The sequence below is a fragment of the Suillus bovinus genome (genome assembly GCF_016758785.1).
Source record: "Suillus bovinus strain UH-Sbo-P2 chromosome Unknown EDB93scaffold_15, whole genome shotgun sequence".
Taxonomy (NCBI): Eukaryota; Fungi; Basidiomycota; class Agaricomycetes; order Boletales; family Suillaceae; genus Suillus; species Suillus bovinus.
The window spans coordinates 406,800-422,375 of record NW_024542071.1 but is presented as its reverse complement, the minus strand read 5'-3'; the positions used below and the strand labels follow the sequence as shown (position 1 = coordinate 422,375).

Here is a 15,576-nt window from a genome sequence, read left to right as displayed (position 1 = left end):
ATGGGATAAACAGCGCATCTGGAATATCGACGTGAATCATTCACTTCAAAATACGCAGCTTTTTCTGCAGACGGGAACCACTGAATGCGTCGCAGGACAAGTCGACGATAAATATTAAATTCTGCAAACACCGTCTCATAGGCACCCTGTCCCGTGGCCTTTGTCCTTGAAGTCCAAGAATCGTCAGCAACCTGTCGCGAACCAACGGCCTGAACAAACATTGAAAAAGTCATGCACCTCATGTTCACATCATGCTGAAACAGTTTCTGTGTGAACTTTGCGTGAAACTCTTCTTCGTGGCATTGTATGAATTTGATTAGTAGAACTTCTTGAGCTAGGGCTGTGTTGCGCACAGCCAGTAGACTCATCGATGGCTTCCTGATGGTCATTTCGGTCAAGTACCTCAACCGCCTTCCTGCCCTCCTTCCTTCGCTCTCCACTGACATCTCACCTATCCTCTAGTCTCCCCTAGCCAAATCTTAGACGCAAAAAGAGAATCACTTATCCTCTGCTGTCATTGCCATCTAACCGAAATGCCCTTTCCGTTCAAGTTGTTCCAGGTGTTCGCAAAGGTCATTGCAATACGTTTGAAGCGCCATAAAAATCAAGGATGGACACAACACAACTCAATAACCGCCAACCACGAGGGCCATAGCTCTGTCATGTGCCCTTGGGGCGCATCCTCTGCCTGCGAAGCTTCTGACATCGCTCAGGTAACTTTGTCCTTGGTACAGCCTTTGACACGTTTGCTTGTCGGGACTCCGATGAACGTGGCTATTGGCGGATTATTGGGAATCCTTCAACTTATAATTGTGAGTGCTTATGAAATGATGAGAATGTTTTTGGATCTCAAGGGCCATCACAGAGATGCGATCAGAACAAGGCAGCTTTAGATGACCTAGGATCGCGACTCCATCAACTGTGCTGTTACTTGTGGAGTTATCGGAGAGACCTCTCAGCTAGGTAAACCACTTGTGAATGTGGGCTTGAATTTATCTAACACTTAGTCGCACTTAGGAAGTTGCAAGACACCTCAGCCCACCTGGAAAAGTTCCAAAAATGGCATCTCGCATATGCATCTGTTACGCAAGCTATCACCGCATGCTCAACTGACATCGACCATTATCTGACGCAGTATTTGGTTGTGTTCTACTCCCTGGTGATTGCTTGCATTCACTCATTACTCTATGGTTAGTTGTCGTCCCAAACACAAAGTCGACGTGAAATACACGAACTCTATAAAGTTTTGCGGAGGCTGGAGGAGCGTCCTCAGAGCACCGAACAGGCCTTCGCGACACCATCTGCATCAATTATACCCGGAAGCGTCGCGCCTGGCTGCGTGACCCTGGTAGATGCAGCAGGCCGCCAGCAAACGATATCAGTAAACTGGTGCACCTCATATCAGGTTCGGTCTCTGACCTCGAAATTCTTCTCGTGGCAGCTTACTTGTCAAATTATCTTTAGCGACTCAATCATATGCTCCGATTTCTGTTTGAACGCGACGCGATTGAAGCCCAAAATCCGAAGACATTATATAGAGAAAGGAAAGTACGATTTGTGCATTGACGGGGGCACGCAAGCAACCCTGCTTACACGCCACAAATGGTCAAGCATTGAACCAGGCACGAAGATTGTGATGAAGGTCTTCGTTGAACAGAAGATACTATCACTCTCTGGGGTTGACTATGAATGTCATTTTTGCGGCGCTGTGAATCGTCTTGGTGTCAAGTCTGTGAAATATGAATATTGAGGGTAGGCTGTTTGCTTGACTGATTGGTGAGTATGTTTGTTTTCTAGGTCCTGATGGTGCCTGACGATGAGAAGTCGAGAATGCGAACGACGCTTCCAGATCACTTGAGCCTTTAGGAAGGGGAGCACACGATACTCTGACAGTGACTCCAATCACATGACTGACGCAGAAACATGCCCTTTTCGCAACATGTGCGTGATCCACCTCTCTTCATTGTTACATTCTCATGCGCTCCTAGGTCGTCTGTCCTCACTCTTACCTCCCTCTCGGCTCAACACCGACTCAGCAACCAAACCTCAACAACGCAGCAATTGCATGGTCAAGTCCGAGCCCAAGCGTCATCGCATTCTCAACCCGCCGCCACCTCGACTTCCACGACAGGGACGCCTACTGCACTTGATATGAGTATTCTGGTGTCAGCTGCAGGAAATACGCAGTCACGACATGTTTGCATTGCGGGCTCGTCTCGTGCTTGTGCTTTTTCTTTGCTGTGCATCGTATACTGGTACTATTAATCATCGTATCTAGTTCTCTGAATAGAGTCCCCCCGATAGGACTGGCTAATTTCACACAAACTAAAAAATACAGATATATAACTACTTAATTGTGAGGTAAGTGGGAAAGGGTCCAGGGCTAAGTATGATTAGGACAAAGGACAAAACATCATGATGAATGTCATAGCGAAGAACGCTATCGAGGTTGAAAACATGCAATGACTAGGCAAGGGGTAATGTGACTCTCTCGAACGTTTCTAGTTCGAGAGAGGGCCCCCGGAGCATTTAGTCTTGCTGTAACTCGAAGCGGCATAGATCAGCGGAGCTGAAGTGGGGCAGATACAACGCGTGTGAAGGCTTATCACAGGCAACGTGTATTGGGGGGATGCGCGATGGATTGATGGACCCACATACTTTGATCTAGAAGTTAGGCAACGATTAATTTCCCTAAGCAAACCTTGAACTTGTGGAAGTTCCAAGGAATCACGAGCTTGTTTAATATGTTCTTTGGAAATAGCTTTTGGAATCATTCGTAATGATGACATCCCCTCGAGGCTGCCAACGAGGCCAACTAGGGCTCAGTGGCTTGACTGAGACGTTGCCATTAAGGCAGAGTGGTAGCCTCCCCAGGTAACCCGTTGTGACGTGCTGCGGAAACGCGTAATAGGGCGTTACTAAATGTGCAGCATGCTCGACCAACTTAATCTAGGATTGAGACAAAATTTGATATGAAAAGGTGATTCGTTCAAGGCAGACTGGAGAAGACAAATTTTTGGACGTTCCAGGCAATTTAAATGACCAATGAGCTTTTACGTTCTTTGGTAATACCTCCCGGCAATTGGCACTCGTCTCCTCGAGGCCACAAACGAGGCCAGTGACTCAAGACAGGGTAGAAGGGTGCAGAATACTTTGTGGTGAGTCACGATGCAGTGCCGAGTCTTGAATGGGGGCCGCTGATCAAACAGGGTGATTGAAATTTGTAACTCAGCTGATTCGCCGAACCCTTTCGTAACATTTGTTGACTGACTCCTGTCACTTGATCATGATGTACTCAAAAAGCGAGTGCCATTGTTGGAACAACTAGCGTGCGTATTACAACAATCGTATCATATGCGAATAATCTTATTGGTGTCGGTTAGAAAGACCAGGCCAAGTTGCGCCGGAAACAGATCTCATAAGACATTAACTTCAAAGGGCGCGTATCAGCTGGCAATCGGCCAATTGAACACATCCTGTGAAGCCTCGTGTCGGAAGAGCTCTATTAGTACTTCTGAATTAATTTTTTGCACTGGTTGCATCTGTAGGTCCCCAGTCACCTCATGGATAATCCTTCCACTTAAAAGACGCCACAGCTAGAGACTGTGTTACTACTAGTAACCCAACATGTCTCGACGCCAAAGTTGTAGATACTATAACTCGCCAGGCGGTTGCCGCCGTGGCACATCTTGTACTTTTGAACACATTCCAAATGCACAGCGTCGAGGAGGAGATGGACGGCCGTTGTCACCAAGCTTAAGCGTGTCTTCTTCGGATGCATCTCCTTCACGACGCAATGCTCAAGGCCCTCAACGCCAAATAATACGCTCAGGTCCACCTCCTCGAGGAGTATGCCGAAACTTTTGGGAGACAGGTCGATGTTTTCGAGAGTTCGGCTGCCTTGGTGCACACACCCTCCCGCAGGGTCAAGATGGCAGGCGAACTCCGCAGCCTTCTATAATCCCTACACAAGCTGCGCAAGCGTTCATTGCCCCATTCCTCACAGAGAAAGGTCTATCAAAACTCGTAGGAGGTGGTACCGACGGTTATTTTCCTCAGGATGCTACAACGTCTCTGACTCCGTCGGAGACCCAAAGCCGTTTGAGGAGATTCCTTAGAGAAGATTTTCGCTTCAAAATTGTACCTGAGATTTACGGCTTTCTCGTCCCACTGTCGAGCGCCAATATTCAAAATAGCTCATGGGTGGGTTTTAAATATGTCATGCAACTCGTCTTGATTAACGTTAAATTCAGACTCAAGAAGAAGGACAGGTATGCCGCTGCTACCAGATCCATTTTCTGTGTTGACAATGCTTATTCAAGTTACTACTCGAAGCTTTGACTTCGGTACGTTCATCAAGGGTCTTTTGATGCACACTCAATCGAAATTCGCAGAACATTGGTCGACTTCGGGTTGCCGAGATAGTGACTTGGCCCAGTGTTTCTTCAAAAACAGCAATGAGTCGCGAAATTCTTTCATTTCAGAGAGGGTTTATCCCCCTGCTTAGAGTACGTCGACATATTAAACGCCCGTGCTAGTGTTGACGTTTGTTGCAGTATATGTCTTCCGACTTCGTTGTTCAGAGCACTTTAAGGACTCAAGCAAAGTATGTATCTTCGATTCGTCGTGATGCAACTCACTGAACTGCCGCTAGTCAACTGTACATGACGGTTTTACAGAACCTTCCAAATTTTGCAGACGCTGTCGAGAAGTCTATGGACAGCATCATTGCTTCCCGTTCCTTTAGCGACCCAGGAGCTTCTGGAAAAGACCCTGTTGATGCACAGGCATTTGCATCCATTGCTGGTGTTCTGCACGAGTAAGGAACTGTCACTCCCTTCATTATTATTACTGCAATCCGCATTAGGTTTCTTGTTCGCTTCAAGAACGCTGTTGCGACATATCCCCGACTGGCACCCTTGGTTATGAATCTGCAGAAATGGTTTGTAGAGTGGAAGACTGGTGTCTGTGCTAATTCGCCTTCGTTCGATAATTTTCTTGGAGGCCTGCAGCCTACTGTACGAGACTTGATCATTCAAACTCTCAACGAGAAGATTCACAAGCTGGTTTCCATTGTTGAACGGGAACAAGGAAAAGAAATACGTCCTGATTGTCAAAAACAGTCCGCCCCCTCCAATGAGGGCATCGTTGCCGCTCTTCATAGTGGATATCAAGGTCCAGGTGCCTTGCGTGAAGGTGGACCTCGTCACGATAATGACCTTGAGGACATCTACGACATTCGCATTGCTCCCACACATGAGGAACTCATGTGCCGTATTCCTCCGTTTCTGCCTGCGAACTTCTTTGGTGCTCCTCATCCAGCACCTATGGAGAGCATGCAACGCTTGCTCGATATCCAGTTCAGGCTTTTGCGAGAAGAGTTGACGTATGTTGCTGTCTAGATACTCTTAGTTTTAGGCACTGGCTGAACTTTGTGTAGTGCCCCTTTGCGCCAAGCTGTTCAGCTCATCTATGACGACCTCAAAACACTATCACGGAAGAAGACGAAGCTCTCAGAGCTTCTAAAGAACAGAGGAGGAAAGTACCGTGGCCATGCAGACACACAAGACAGTCTCATGTTTAACGTTTACACTGGCGTTGATTTTGGGTCGCTCGTACCTGACTGGAGAGGTATCTCTGCAAGCATCGTTGTTGACGCACCCCCGGGCCGTGCGCGCTCCAACAACTCCCGTATGCGAACCTCATTCTGGGAGGGCATGAGCGGCAAGCGCCTTTCCCAGGGCGGCTTGATTGCGCTTGTGTGGCAATCTGGCAATGATATCTCTGTGCACCTTGGGGTGATTGCCAGCTCCCTCAAAGATCTCACTGAGCATGTGAAGAGCGATCCAGATCGCGTGAAGCTTCGCATCGTCTTCTTCGACACAAAGTTGGAGTTGCGTATTTTGCAGGAGCTTAGGAACCCTCATAGGCTCGGACAAAACATCAAATTATTGGTCGAATCCTCCGTCATGTTTGAAGCCATCCGACCATTCCTTGAAGCTCTGAAAGGCGAACCCGAACTAGTTCCGTTCTCGCACTATCTAGTTCACCGGCCACCGGGATTTTTAAAAACTTGTAAAGTGGAACCTCCACGTTACTCAACGATGCCTGGCTTTGCGTACAATCTTTCGTGTCTCTTTCCCGACAAGACAGACGTAGAGGACTTGACGCTCTCAGTGACAGATCATCAATCTATCGAAAACGCGCGTGCTGAGCTGCGGCGAGATAGCCGCCTTGACCCGAGCCAGGCAGATGCAGTTGTTGATGCACTGACGAGAGAGGTGTCCTTAATTCAAGGGTGAGCGTGTCGCACTTGATGGGTGTGAATGCTGACTGACGCCATGTTCAGTCCTCCAGGGACAGGAAAGGTAACAACTCTCACCTAAGCTGATAGATCTCTCTGACTCGCACACCCTAGAGTTATACCGGTGTCGAGTTGCTCCGTGTACTACGAGCCAATAATGTCGGCCCCATCTTGATGATTGCATTCACGAATCACGCACTGGATCACATGCTTAGCTCTGTGCTGGATGCAGACATCACCAAAAAGGTCGTCCGTTTGGGTTCTCGCTCGGCGGATGAGAGAATTTCGCAATATTCGATCGAGACACTGGAAAAGGTGAACCAGGAGTCTCGCCTCGATAGAACATTTTCCAGCAAGCGCAGGGAACTCAAGGAGATCCAAGAAAGGATCAGGAACTTGATGTTCAAGGTCCTGAAGGACGACCTAGAATCGGACTCCACCGAGGTTGTGAAGTATATCTCAGTCTTGCATCCGGAGCACTCCGGATACCTAGCTGCTCCGCCAATGTGGATTCGGAACATCAAGTCCCTTTTCAGCGGCGGCGATGACGACAACGATGCGGGTGAATGGCAGCAACAGGGCCGACGAAAAAAGACTTTTGTCAAGGACATGTCATTCTATGCATTTTGGAGGGACGGATCTGACTTGGAATTCATCGAAACTTTGAATAATGGCTCATACGCACCTTGGAAAACCACGCCACCGCCTGACGAAACGACAAGCAACAAGTTTTATCTTTTAGAACAGGATTCGTTGCCCGACTCGGATAATGAATCCGTGACGGGCGAGGAGCAAGATGATGAGTCGCCCTCTGAAGACCTGCCGGTTGAGGACGCCTGGACGAGAGTCAAGGTCAAGTCACCATCTCCCGAAACTGCTGATTCGAAGGAAGTCCCTGCTGCTCCCACTAAAGCTTCCGATTCCCCCATTCCGCATATTGATCCCGAACCTCGTGACGATGCTGGCTTGAGACGGGCGGACTTCAAAGACCCTGAGGGATTCCTTGAAGCCCTCGGATGCTCGCAATGGCCTATCATTCCCACTTCCAGTCGCTCCTTGAATGAACTCCTCGAAGATGTCGGTGACATTTGGACGATGAGCAAGGCAGAGCGGCACAACCTACACAATTTCTGGGTTGAAAATACGCGCATAGAGTTGGCTGAGACGCAGACAGGCGAGTTTGAGCGCCTTCGCGAACTTCACGAGGGTATACTGCGAGAATGTAATGAAGGCAAAGAAGAGGTGCGTGGCTGTTTTGCTTTAGTTGAAAGCTGGTTCGAATGGTTGTTCAGGTCCGTCGAAATTTACTGCGCAACATCGATATTATTGGTTGTACCACGACTGGTATGTGTGTTTTCTGTATTCAGCCAAGCATCTCCACTTACAACGTGATACTCACTAGGCGCAGCAAAGTTGGCCATGCTCTTGAAGGTCAGTGATTTGATTGAGATTGGCGTTATATCCATCTAATCTAAGCTCTCGCAGGGTCTGAGTCCTCGAGTTTTGCTCGTCGAAGAAGCTGGACAGGTTCTGGAGGCTCATGTGCTCGGAAGTTTGGTGCCCTCGATTGAGCACCTAATTATGATTGGTGACCCCTTACAACTTCGGCCGACACTCAACAATTTTTGTGAGCACTTCATGATGAACATATATTATATTGACTGACGTCCAACTAGCGATGTCCATGGATAGCCAGCGAGGGCGAGATCTCTATAAGTTTGACATGTCCCTGATGGAACGTCTTTCGAGCTCTGGACTTGCTATGTCTCGAATTGATGTACAACGCCGAATGAGGCCTGAAATTTCGAGTTTGATTAGGTATGTCTCTTATTACATATCAGGCGCATACTGATCTTCTATCAGGAACACGCTCTACCCCAGTCTTGAAGATCATGAGCTTGTCCGCCACTATCCCTCTGTTCGCGGCATTACGAAGAATCTGTTCTTCGTCAATCACAACAATAGGGAAAATGAGGGTGCAGAAGACTCCGCCAGCAAGTTCAATTTGTTTGAGGCAAGGATCTTTATTACCTTGATGATGTAGCTGTTCACTGACCCATAACAGGTGGAAATGATTCGCGAACTAGTGTTGTATCTATTGAGGTCTGAGCACACAAAGCTCGTAGTCCGAGGATTAATATGCTTTATTCAGGCAAGGCTGCTATTCTGAGGAAGGTGACATCGTGGTTCTTTGTGCCTACCTTGGTCAGCTTGCCAAGCTGCGAGATGCCCTCGCCAACGAGGTGGCGATCGTGATTGATGAGCGCGACCAAGCTGCTCTTGCTGACCAAGAGGGAGATAATGAGGAGGACGATTTGAATGGTGGGATCACGATTGAACATGTAAAAGTCACGAGAAGGGTATGTATTGTTATTTGAAGGCAATCTCTTTGTGTGCTCAATCTGTTTCTAGGTTCGATTGCGTACCGTTGACAACTATCAAGGCGAAGAGGGCAGAGTAAGTGTCTACATCAGTCTTATTTCATTTCCTGGATGTTTTCTCCTAGATCGTGATCTTGTCATTGGTCCGAAATTCCGGAGACCTGGACGATGAAATGGCTATGCTTGGGTTTACACACGGAGCCAGACCCAGCATCGGTTTCCTAAAGGTGAGCAAATAGGGATACAACTTTGAGGTGCGCTCTAAAATCTGATTTCATGGGCAGTCTGAGAACCGCACGAATGGTACGCTGTTTAATGGTATAATGGCGTGGCACGCTGATCATCGTGTTCTAGTGGCCTTGTCTCGTGCACGTGAAGGTCTGTTCATTTTTGGAAATGCTGCCAACCTGTCCTCCAAGAGCCGAATGTGGCGGCATATCATTGAGGAACTGGAAAAGGGCGACGCCCTTGGTCCAGCACTTCCTATCGCTTGTCATCGGCACCCGGAAACACTCGAGTATGTCTGCAAACCGGGTCAACTACCCCAGATCGCACCTGATGGTGTGTACGATCGTTCCTTGAACTCGAGCAATACACTGAGTCACGTTTTCAGGAGGATGCATGCGGCCCTGCAACTTCCGTTTGATCTGCGGTCACATGTGTCCATTCAAGGTAATGTTCTCCCGTTCAGTGTAGCATATGAGACTAAGATTCCTTCTAGTGTCACAGTGATGATCAGAAACATGCCTCTGTAATGTGCATGCAATCATGTACAAGGCTTTGCGCAAGAGGTCATCCGTGTACCAAGCAATGCGCTTCCACCTGTGGCGATTGTTTCTTCCCGGTAGCCAACGTCGAACTTCCATGCGGACACACGAAGGCCTCTGTTCCATGGTATGTCTTGAATCTCCAGTCGAAAACTTGATATCAACGCTTTATTTCTAGCCACGAGATCAACGCATTGCAAAATGTCTACTGTAATTTCATGGTTGATAAGGAATTACTTCATTGCGAGCATACTGCTCGCATGGCGTGTTCGACTGATCCAGCCACTTATCTCTGCAAGGCTCCATGTAACGGGATTATGAGTTGCTGTGGAAGATCATGCAATGCAAAGTGCCACGAATGTCAGCAGAAGAATACCCCTTCCCAAGGAGAACATACACAGAGGACAAAGCATGCTACTCACCCTTGCGAGAAACCACTTTTCTGCGAGCATTTGTGTCAGGAGGCTTGTTCTGATGACCACAAGCACACCGTCGCTTGTAGGAAGCCATGTAGACAAGCCTGCTCTCATGCCCGGTGTAAATTGCTCTGTTCGATGCCTTGCGCGCCTTGTCAAGAATCATGCACGTGGTAACTGAAACTTTTCTAAATTGGTTTCCACATTTTCGCTGATCAACATCCTCAGGAGCTGCCCACACCATTCCTGTCCTGTACCATGTGGCTCTGTCAGTGTGCTGTCTAGCTTCAGCCGTTTCGTGCTTTCCTGATAGGCTCCATTTCTAGGTCTGTGCAAGGTTGCCCTGTGACGTACCCTGCAACACAATTTTGCGTTGTGGACACAAGTGTCCTTCTGGTGAGTGATAAATCTCCTCGTCGAAACCTCATACTCACATTGTGGAAAGTCTGCGGGGAAGATTGCGACATCCAGATTTGCCCGCAGTGTGCTTCCGATGACAAGAGACACCATGTCGTTGATTTTATCTTGCAGCGCACACTATCCGAAGTTACACCGGAGTCGAACACTCTTGACGAGATGTTGATTACCATTCCTTCGTGCAAGCACACGTTCACCGTAGAAACTTTGGATGGTCACTGCAGTATGAATGATTTCTACTTCCAGAACGAGTCTGGACAGTGGCTTCGCATGCTTTCCCCCATCGGATTCAGAAAACCTCCTACATGTCCAACTTGTCGCTCGCCCATCACAGCTCCCAGATATGGTCGTATCTTCAAGCGAGCTGATCTAGATATTTTGGAGCACAATGTTGCCGCCCGTATGTCTCGAGCGCTTGACAAGGTCCAAACGGCCATTCTCCTTATTTCCGAAGATGAAATGAGGACCGCGGTCATTCGTGATGCAGCCACCATTAAAATCCGGCCCTCGAAGGGCAAGAAGTCCAAATCGCAGGCAAAGGCTCGTTCTGAGGAATTGACCTCAAAAATGGAGGTCCCCACCTCAGAACGCGCCCTCAACTCTGCCAACACGTCCCTGCATGCTATCGATTCAGCGGTTGCCCGAGTTTGGGGCAAGATTACCCACAAGTTATTCAACGCCTATAAGGAGGCGACTGTGGTTGCCGAAACACGTTCTGCTCACGTACATGCTTGGGAGTCTGCATTTTCATTCCTATACCACCGCGAAATGGCCGCTCTTATCAACAACCCAGCCCGTACGCCTGCTCGGCCACAGGAAAATGCGATGAGACTTGCGAAACTGCAAGTTGGCCAGCCGCGTCCATTAGCCGATAGGCGGTTCATTGTAGAAGCCTTCTGGTGTACGTTGCATATTCGCCTGACTCTGATTACTCTGGGTCGCACGTGGCTAGAGGAGGTGGGCAAGCGCGAAGCCGACTATCCGTTATACCACTTTCAGCAATGGGCAAGTTACGTCAAGTTCATGCTGCAGAGTTGTTCTCTTGATGTCACCAAGGCTCTCGGGCTCGCAAGGAGCTCTGAATCACACCGACAGGTCACCAAGACTTCCCTTCTACTCATGCGTGTCGAGCTAGAGAACTTCCGGTTTGGCCTATACATGTCCAATAAACTTGGGAACATGAAGGATCAACGATCAGAGATGGTTCAGGCCGCAGAACAACATGGTCGTAAGGCGCAGGGATTGATGAGGGATGTAGTCGCAGAGCATTTCGCAAGGAAGGTCGTGCCATCACGAGAGGAAGAGGCTTCCTGGCTAGCAGAGAACTTTTCTAATGCTGCGCAGACGATTGTGGATGAGTGGAAGGCCATCAGGCAGGCCGTGCTTGGATCCACATTTTATCAGGAAGTCTCGTTAAAGGAGCAGATGGAGATAGTGCGAGCCTTCAACTTCGGTAAGGTCATCGTTCTTGAAACTGCAGATCCTTCTTCACAGTATTACAGGCACTACAGGACACTTCTACAACTGTGCAAATGGTCACACATTTGTGATTGGCGAGGTGACACCATCTGGTTATTTGGTTTATTGCAATGCTAATTCATGTCTATAGTGCGGAGGAGCCATGCAACGCAGTCGTTGTCCGGAATGCGGCTCTCCCGTAGGAGGAGAGAGCCACCACCTCGATAGTACAAACACCAGAGCAGCTCAGTACGACCAGCTTGCTCGGCAAGTGTACCCCGGTATACCAGCAACCCCTTGGGCCAATCCTCATTAGATAGCGCTTATGACTTTGACTGTTGCAGATTCGCATATGTATTAACAATGTAGTTTGGCTAAATGGCTTGTTACATAAATGCTTCGGCGTGGTAACACTTGGAGAAATTGACGATCTGACCAGATTATCCGTATTTTGACGCATGAAAAGTTCACAACTGGTAATATATGGTATGAGTTGTCCATTTGCTCGGGCATGCCGAAGAGTTCATGTACGATGAATGACGGTATTGAGGTAGAAGAATCAGACGATCAACTGAAATGTTTCAAGATTGTCACTTCGCCGTCTCTCACGAGGGCAGTACTCTAGAAGATCCCAACGAGGAGAATATCGACTCTCGGGAATATATTTTGAACGGCAGACTATTGCCAGACATGTGGTGGTGCATATAAAAAAGTCTACACGAGTTGAACAGTCTATAGGAGTGGAACGTTGCACGAAAGGAAATGACGGGCTACTTAGCTTCAACAACCATCACAGATGTTTGTAATGTCGAAACTATTAGGTGGCATGATGGTAGTCTTCTATTAAGTCTTGTATTAAGTGGAGTCCCGTCGAATGAAGGACAAAAAATCATGCTCAAAAGTTTCCCAGGAGCTGGCAAGCTCAGCATCGAACCTTCATAGACGAACCAAAGTCAAACTTCATAAAGCATAAGCGACAATGATGTCAACGTACCACGGCCAGCTCTCCTTGTCCAGCAAACTATTGTCCAACAGTATGCGACTCAAAAAGCCCTGTTCGATTGCAAATAGCCAAAGCTTGAAGTTCAGCTTGTAGTTGGTAGTCGTGTAGTTGTACCGGAAAACCGACGATTTGATTGTCTTGTAGACGGTGCCCATTCCGTGTTGTACTCGTTCCAGAGCCCAGCCGTTGTAGATGACAGGGTCGCACTGGAAAACAGAAGAAGAGGGGTTCATTTGTGGCCGCAAAGCGACCCCACGCGTATCCAGAGGTAGTTTCCAAGTATAACGGTCCCCGACGGTGCGGTCTGTGAAAGGATGGAATGCGGAATTTTGCGGGGAAGCGCTGGCCGGTAGCGTGGAAACCCATGCGAAGCCACGTTCGCCGTACTTGATCACGACAGTAAGGTCATGCAACGATCTTGCCCTCCAAACCGATAGAGTATCCCTCTTTTCGAAAGTTGCCACTGGATACAAAGAATAAGCTGCGTCGAAGGCTATGAAGTTCATAACGCAGGCTGTATGCACATGGTAAGTCCGTCATCATCAGAGATCAGCAGACTAATCCCATAATATTTCGGTACTCACTGGAATGAAAATTTATAATGGCATCGAATGGGCTCGTCTCGCATGCTATAATTTGGATCTTCAAAAGACCATCCCGGCCACGTTTCTCGAGTGAAAGTACAGATTCGACTCCTCTAATTTGGTAGTATAGTAAAAGCGCGTCATCATCACATGTCTCGTCGCGGATTTGAGTGCCATCCCATTTATCAGACACAATTTCACGGTAATCCTCTGGTTGAGTGAAGTCTGGCTTGAATTTATATCCTTCTCTTTGAACCAGATAGTCCAACACTTCTCTCACGTGTCCTGGATGCACGTAAAGGTCCATGTCAGATTTGGAATAATAAGTCCGATCCAGAAATTGAAGTGCGTTCGAGCCCGCAATAAGCGTCCCGGTACGTGCCTGTAAGGTGCGAAAATCGAGAGGTTCGGAAAGATAACGAGAAAGATGGCGGTGTATGTTGTAGGCACGATGAGAGAAGTCCCTAGTTGCAGCGTACGCAGCACGACAACTGCAACCAGTGCGGACAAGCGTGCGGGGCGAGACACATGAGAAGATGGCGTCATATATTGGAGCGCGACCGAATAATTCGCCTAGTGCACATTCGTGAGCAAGTCGAGGTTGTCGTTGACTGGTTGGGATTTGCGACATATCACTGTGGAGTCAACTGAGGACTACAGTCAATATCTGAAGCACTTGCAATTGGATAGAAAGAAACGCACCCTGGAGTAATATTAGGACTGGGCAAGTGGGAAGATGATGGTATACAAACTGTGGACTTTTGAGCAAACGACTTCCTTACTTACCTGCAAGCTTGGTTCTGATACGTATGATATACACATCGTGCATCATGTTCATTTACGAAGCAGCTACGCATGTGGAGGCTATATCATAATCGAGAACACGGTGGCTAACTGGTTACGTAAAGTGACTCATCAATTGAAATAGATAACTTATTCTCACGACTACAGACAGCAAGCACTGAGGCATATGCACATAGTGAATGTTAAGGTGTGATAAAAGGGAAAAATTATTTGTTGGCAAGTTTGCCTGCGTAGCTTCGAAAAGGCTACTAAGTTGAATCGATTTATCTAATGAGTCCTGCTGAACATAATCTCGCTCGAATGGTAAATAGACTTCCGAAGTCTGTTTACCGTTCGAGCGAGATTATGGGTACATAAATCATATCCATATCCATAGGCATCACACACGACGTATACGAGTAGATAAACTAGAGCCAAACTTTTCTTCATAAACAAACTTCGGTATCCATAAAATCACTAATCACTACTACCCTGCTCATCCAAATCAGATCTAGTCTCCGGAATGATGGCCATTGGGTCATGCGCGTCAACGATACGGCGGTAACGGCCACCTGCGCGTACATCCAAGGGACGACCTTGGGCTAATGCCATATTGATGTAGAATTGAAGTGTCTTCTCATTACACCCGAGCTGCGGCTCGTCCATGTCGAAATGCATAGGATGCATATGCTCTGGGCAGGGTTCGCTGCAAACAGGCGACAAGGGATGATCATTGATCATTTTACGGAGTACAGTCTGGTCCTGCCCCTGAAAAATCTCATTGTATTTGGAGTGAAGCACGTAGGACTGAGGATGGACTGGCGCCGAAGTCTGGGCGGCGACATGGGATGGAACTTCACTAATGTTTACGTATGAGCTGTGTGGGGAGCGCGAGAGTACCGCGTGAAGGTAGCGGTGGTTGGGAAGGGGGGGAGCAGGAGCGAAGGGAGAAGGGATGTTTGAGCGACCAGCATTGGACATGGCACGAATACGTTCTGCCAGTCTGACACTGCAAGGATGGTCGTCAGGAATCTGCAGTACATCTGCTGAAGCTAACATACCTCTGCTTTATAGGCACTTGGCGCCTGAAGTTCTTTGAGTTCAAAGAAAGCGCTCTGAAACCACGTCGAGGGAGGCGCTCAGTTGGTTCAGGGGAATCAGAAGACTTGTCCAGCAAGTTTGTGCATGAGTCGACGTTTGCGTCAGTCGGCCCATGGTAGTGTAAGGCGGCTGTTGAGTACTAAGGGGAACTGATCGAGACTCGAACGAAGGACGCGACTGATAGAATGAGTGAAGGGGAGTTGTTCACTTAAGCTGTAGAAAGTAGGGACCGACTATTTGTATGTAAGTGAGCACAAAGGAAGTTCCATAAGTAGTACTTCGAACCGGTACAAAGGGAATTCCATAGCTGGTGTCCGTGGCTAGCAGAGTGACATTCCTTACAGTAGTATGTGTGTTGTGAG

General features: G+C 48.1%; 4 protein-coding genes across 4 annotated transcripts; 2 read left to right on the top strand and 2 right to left on the bottom strand.

Moving 5' to 3' along the window:
- The first annotated feature begins 335 nt into the window (after nt 1-335).
- Nucleotides 336-1,738, top strand: EDB93DRAFT_212777 (uncharacterized protein). The gene is made up of 6 exons (XM_041455724.1): nt 336-812; nt 866-963; nt 1,018-1,190; nt 1,245-1,405; nt 1,465-1,548; nt 1,612-1,738. Exons 1-6 carry the CDS (start codon nt 534-536, stop codon nt 1,615-1,617), a joined length of 801 nt encoding a protein of 266 aa, XP_041309599.1. The 5' UTR covers nt 336-533; the 3' UTR covers nt 1,618-1,738.
- Nucleotides 1,739-3,279: 1,541 nt separating this feature from the next.
- Nucleotides 3,280-12,246, top strand: EDB93DRAFT_1134566 (uncharacterized protein). The gene is made up of 30 exons (XM_041449077.1): nt 3,280-3,329; nt 3,388-4,203; nt 4,254-4,271; nt 4,323-4,346; nt 4,395-4,508; nt 4,557-4,606; nt 4,655-4,819; nt 4,868-5,386; nt 5,441-6,298; nt 6,350-6,368; nt 6,419-7,546; nt 7,597-7,648; nt 7,707-7,735; nt 7,790-7,931; nt 7,981-8,122; nt 8,168-8,318; nt 8,370-8,407; nt 8,457-8,664; nt 8,717-8,761; nt 8,811-8,912; nt 8,970-8,988; nt 9,040-9,246; nt 9,299-9,357; nt 9,407-9,579; nt 9,631-10,041; nt 10,097-10,136; nt 10,195-10,264; nt 10,314-11,738; nt 11,788-11,843; nt 11,895-12,246. Exons 2-30 carry the CDS (start codon nt 3,628-3,630, stop codon nt 12,057-12,059), a joined length of 7,005 nt encoding a protein of 2,334 aa, XP_041309598.1. The 5' UTR covers nt 3,280-3,329; nt 3,388-3,627; the 3' UTR covers nt 12,060-12,246.
- Nucleotides 12,247-12,598: 352 nt separating this feature from the next.
- Nucleotides 12,599-13,961, bottom strand: EDB93DRAFT_1248646 (uncharacterized protein; the record flags this gene model as incomplete). Its single annotated transcript, XM_041452743.1, has 3 exons — nt 12,599-12,677; nt 12,738-13,260; nt 13,331-13,961. The coding sequence occupies 3 exons, from the start codon at nt 13,959-13,961 to the stop codon at nt 12,599-12,601; spliced, it is 1,233 nt and encodes a 410-aa protein (XP_041309597.1).
- A 577-nt stretch (nt 13,962-14,538) lies between these two features.
- Nucleotides 14,539-15,308, bottom strand: EDB93DRAFT_1134552 (uncharacterized protein). The gene is made up of 2 exons (XM_041449076.1): nt 15,175-15,308; nt 14,539-15,122 (listed from the first exon to the last, which is right to left on the bottom strand). The coding sequence occupies exon 2, from the start codon at nt 15,092-15,094 to the stop codon at nt 14,591-14,593; it is 504 nt and encodes a 167-aa protein (XP_041309596.1). The 5' UTR covers nt 15,095-15,122; nt 15,175-15,308; the 3' UTR covers nt 14,539-14,590.
- Between the last annotated feature and the right edge of the window lie 268 nt (nt 15,309-15,576).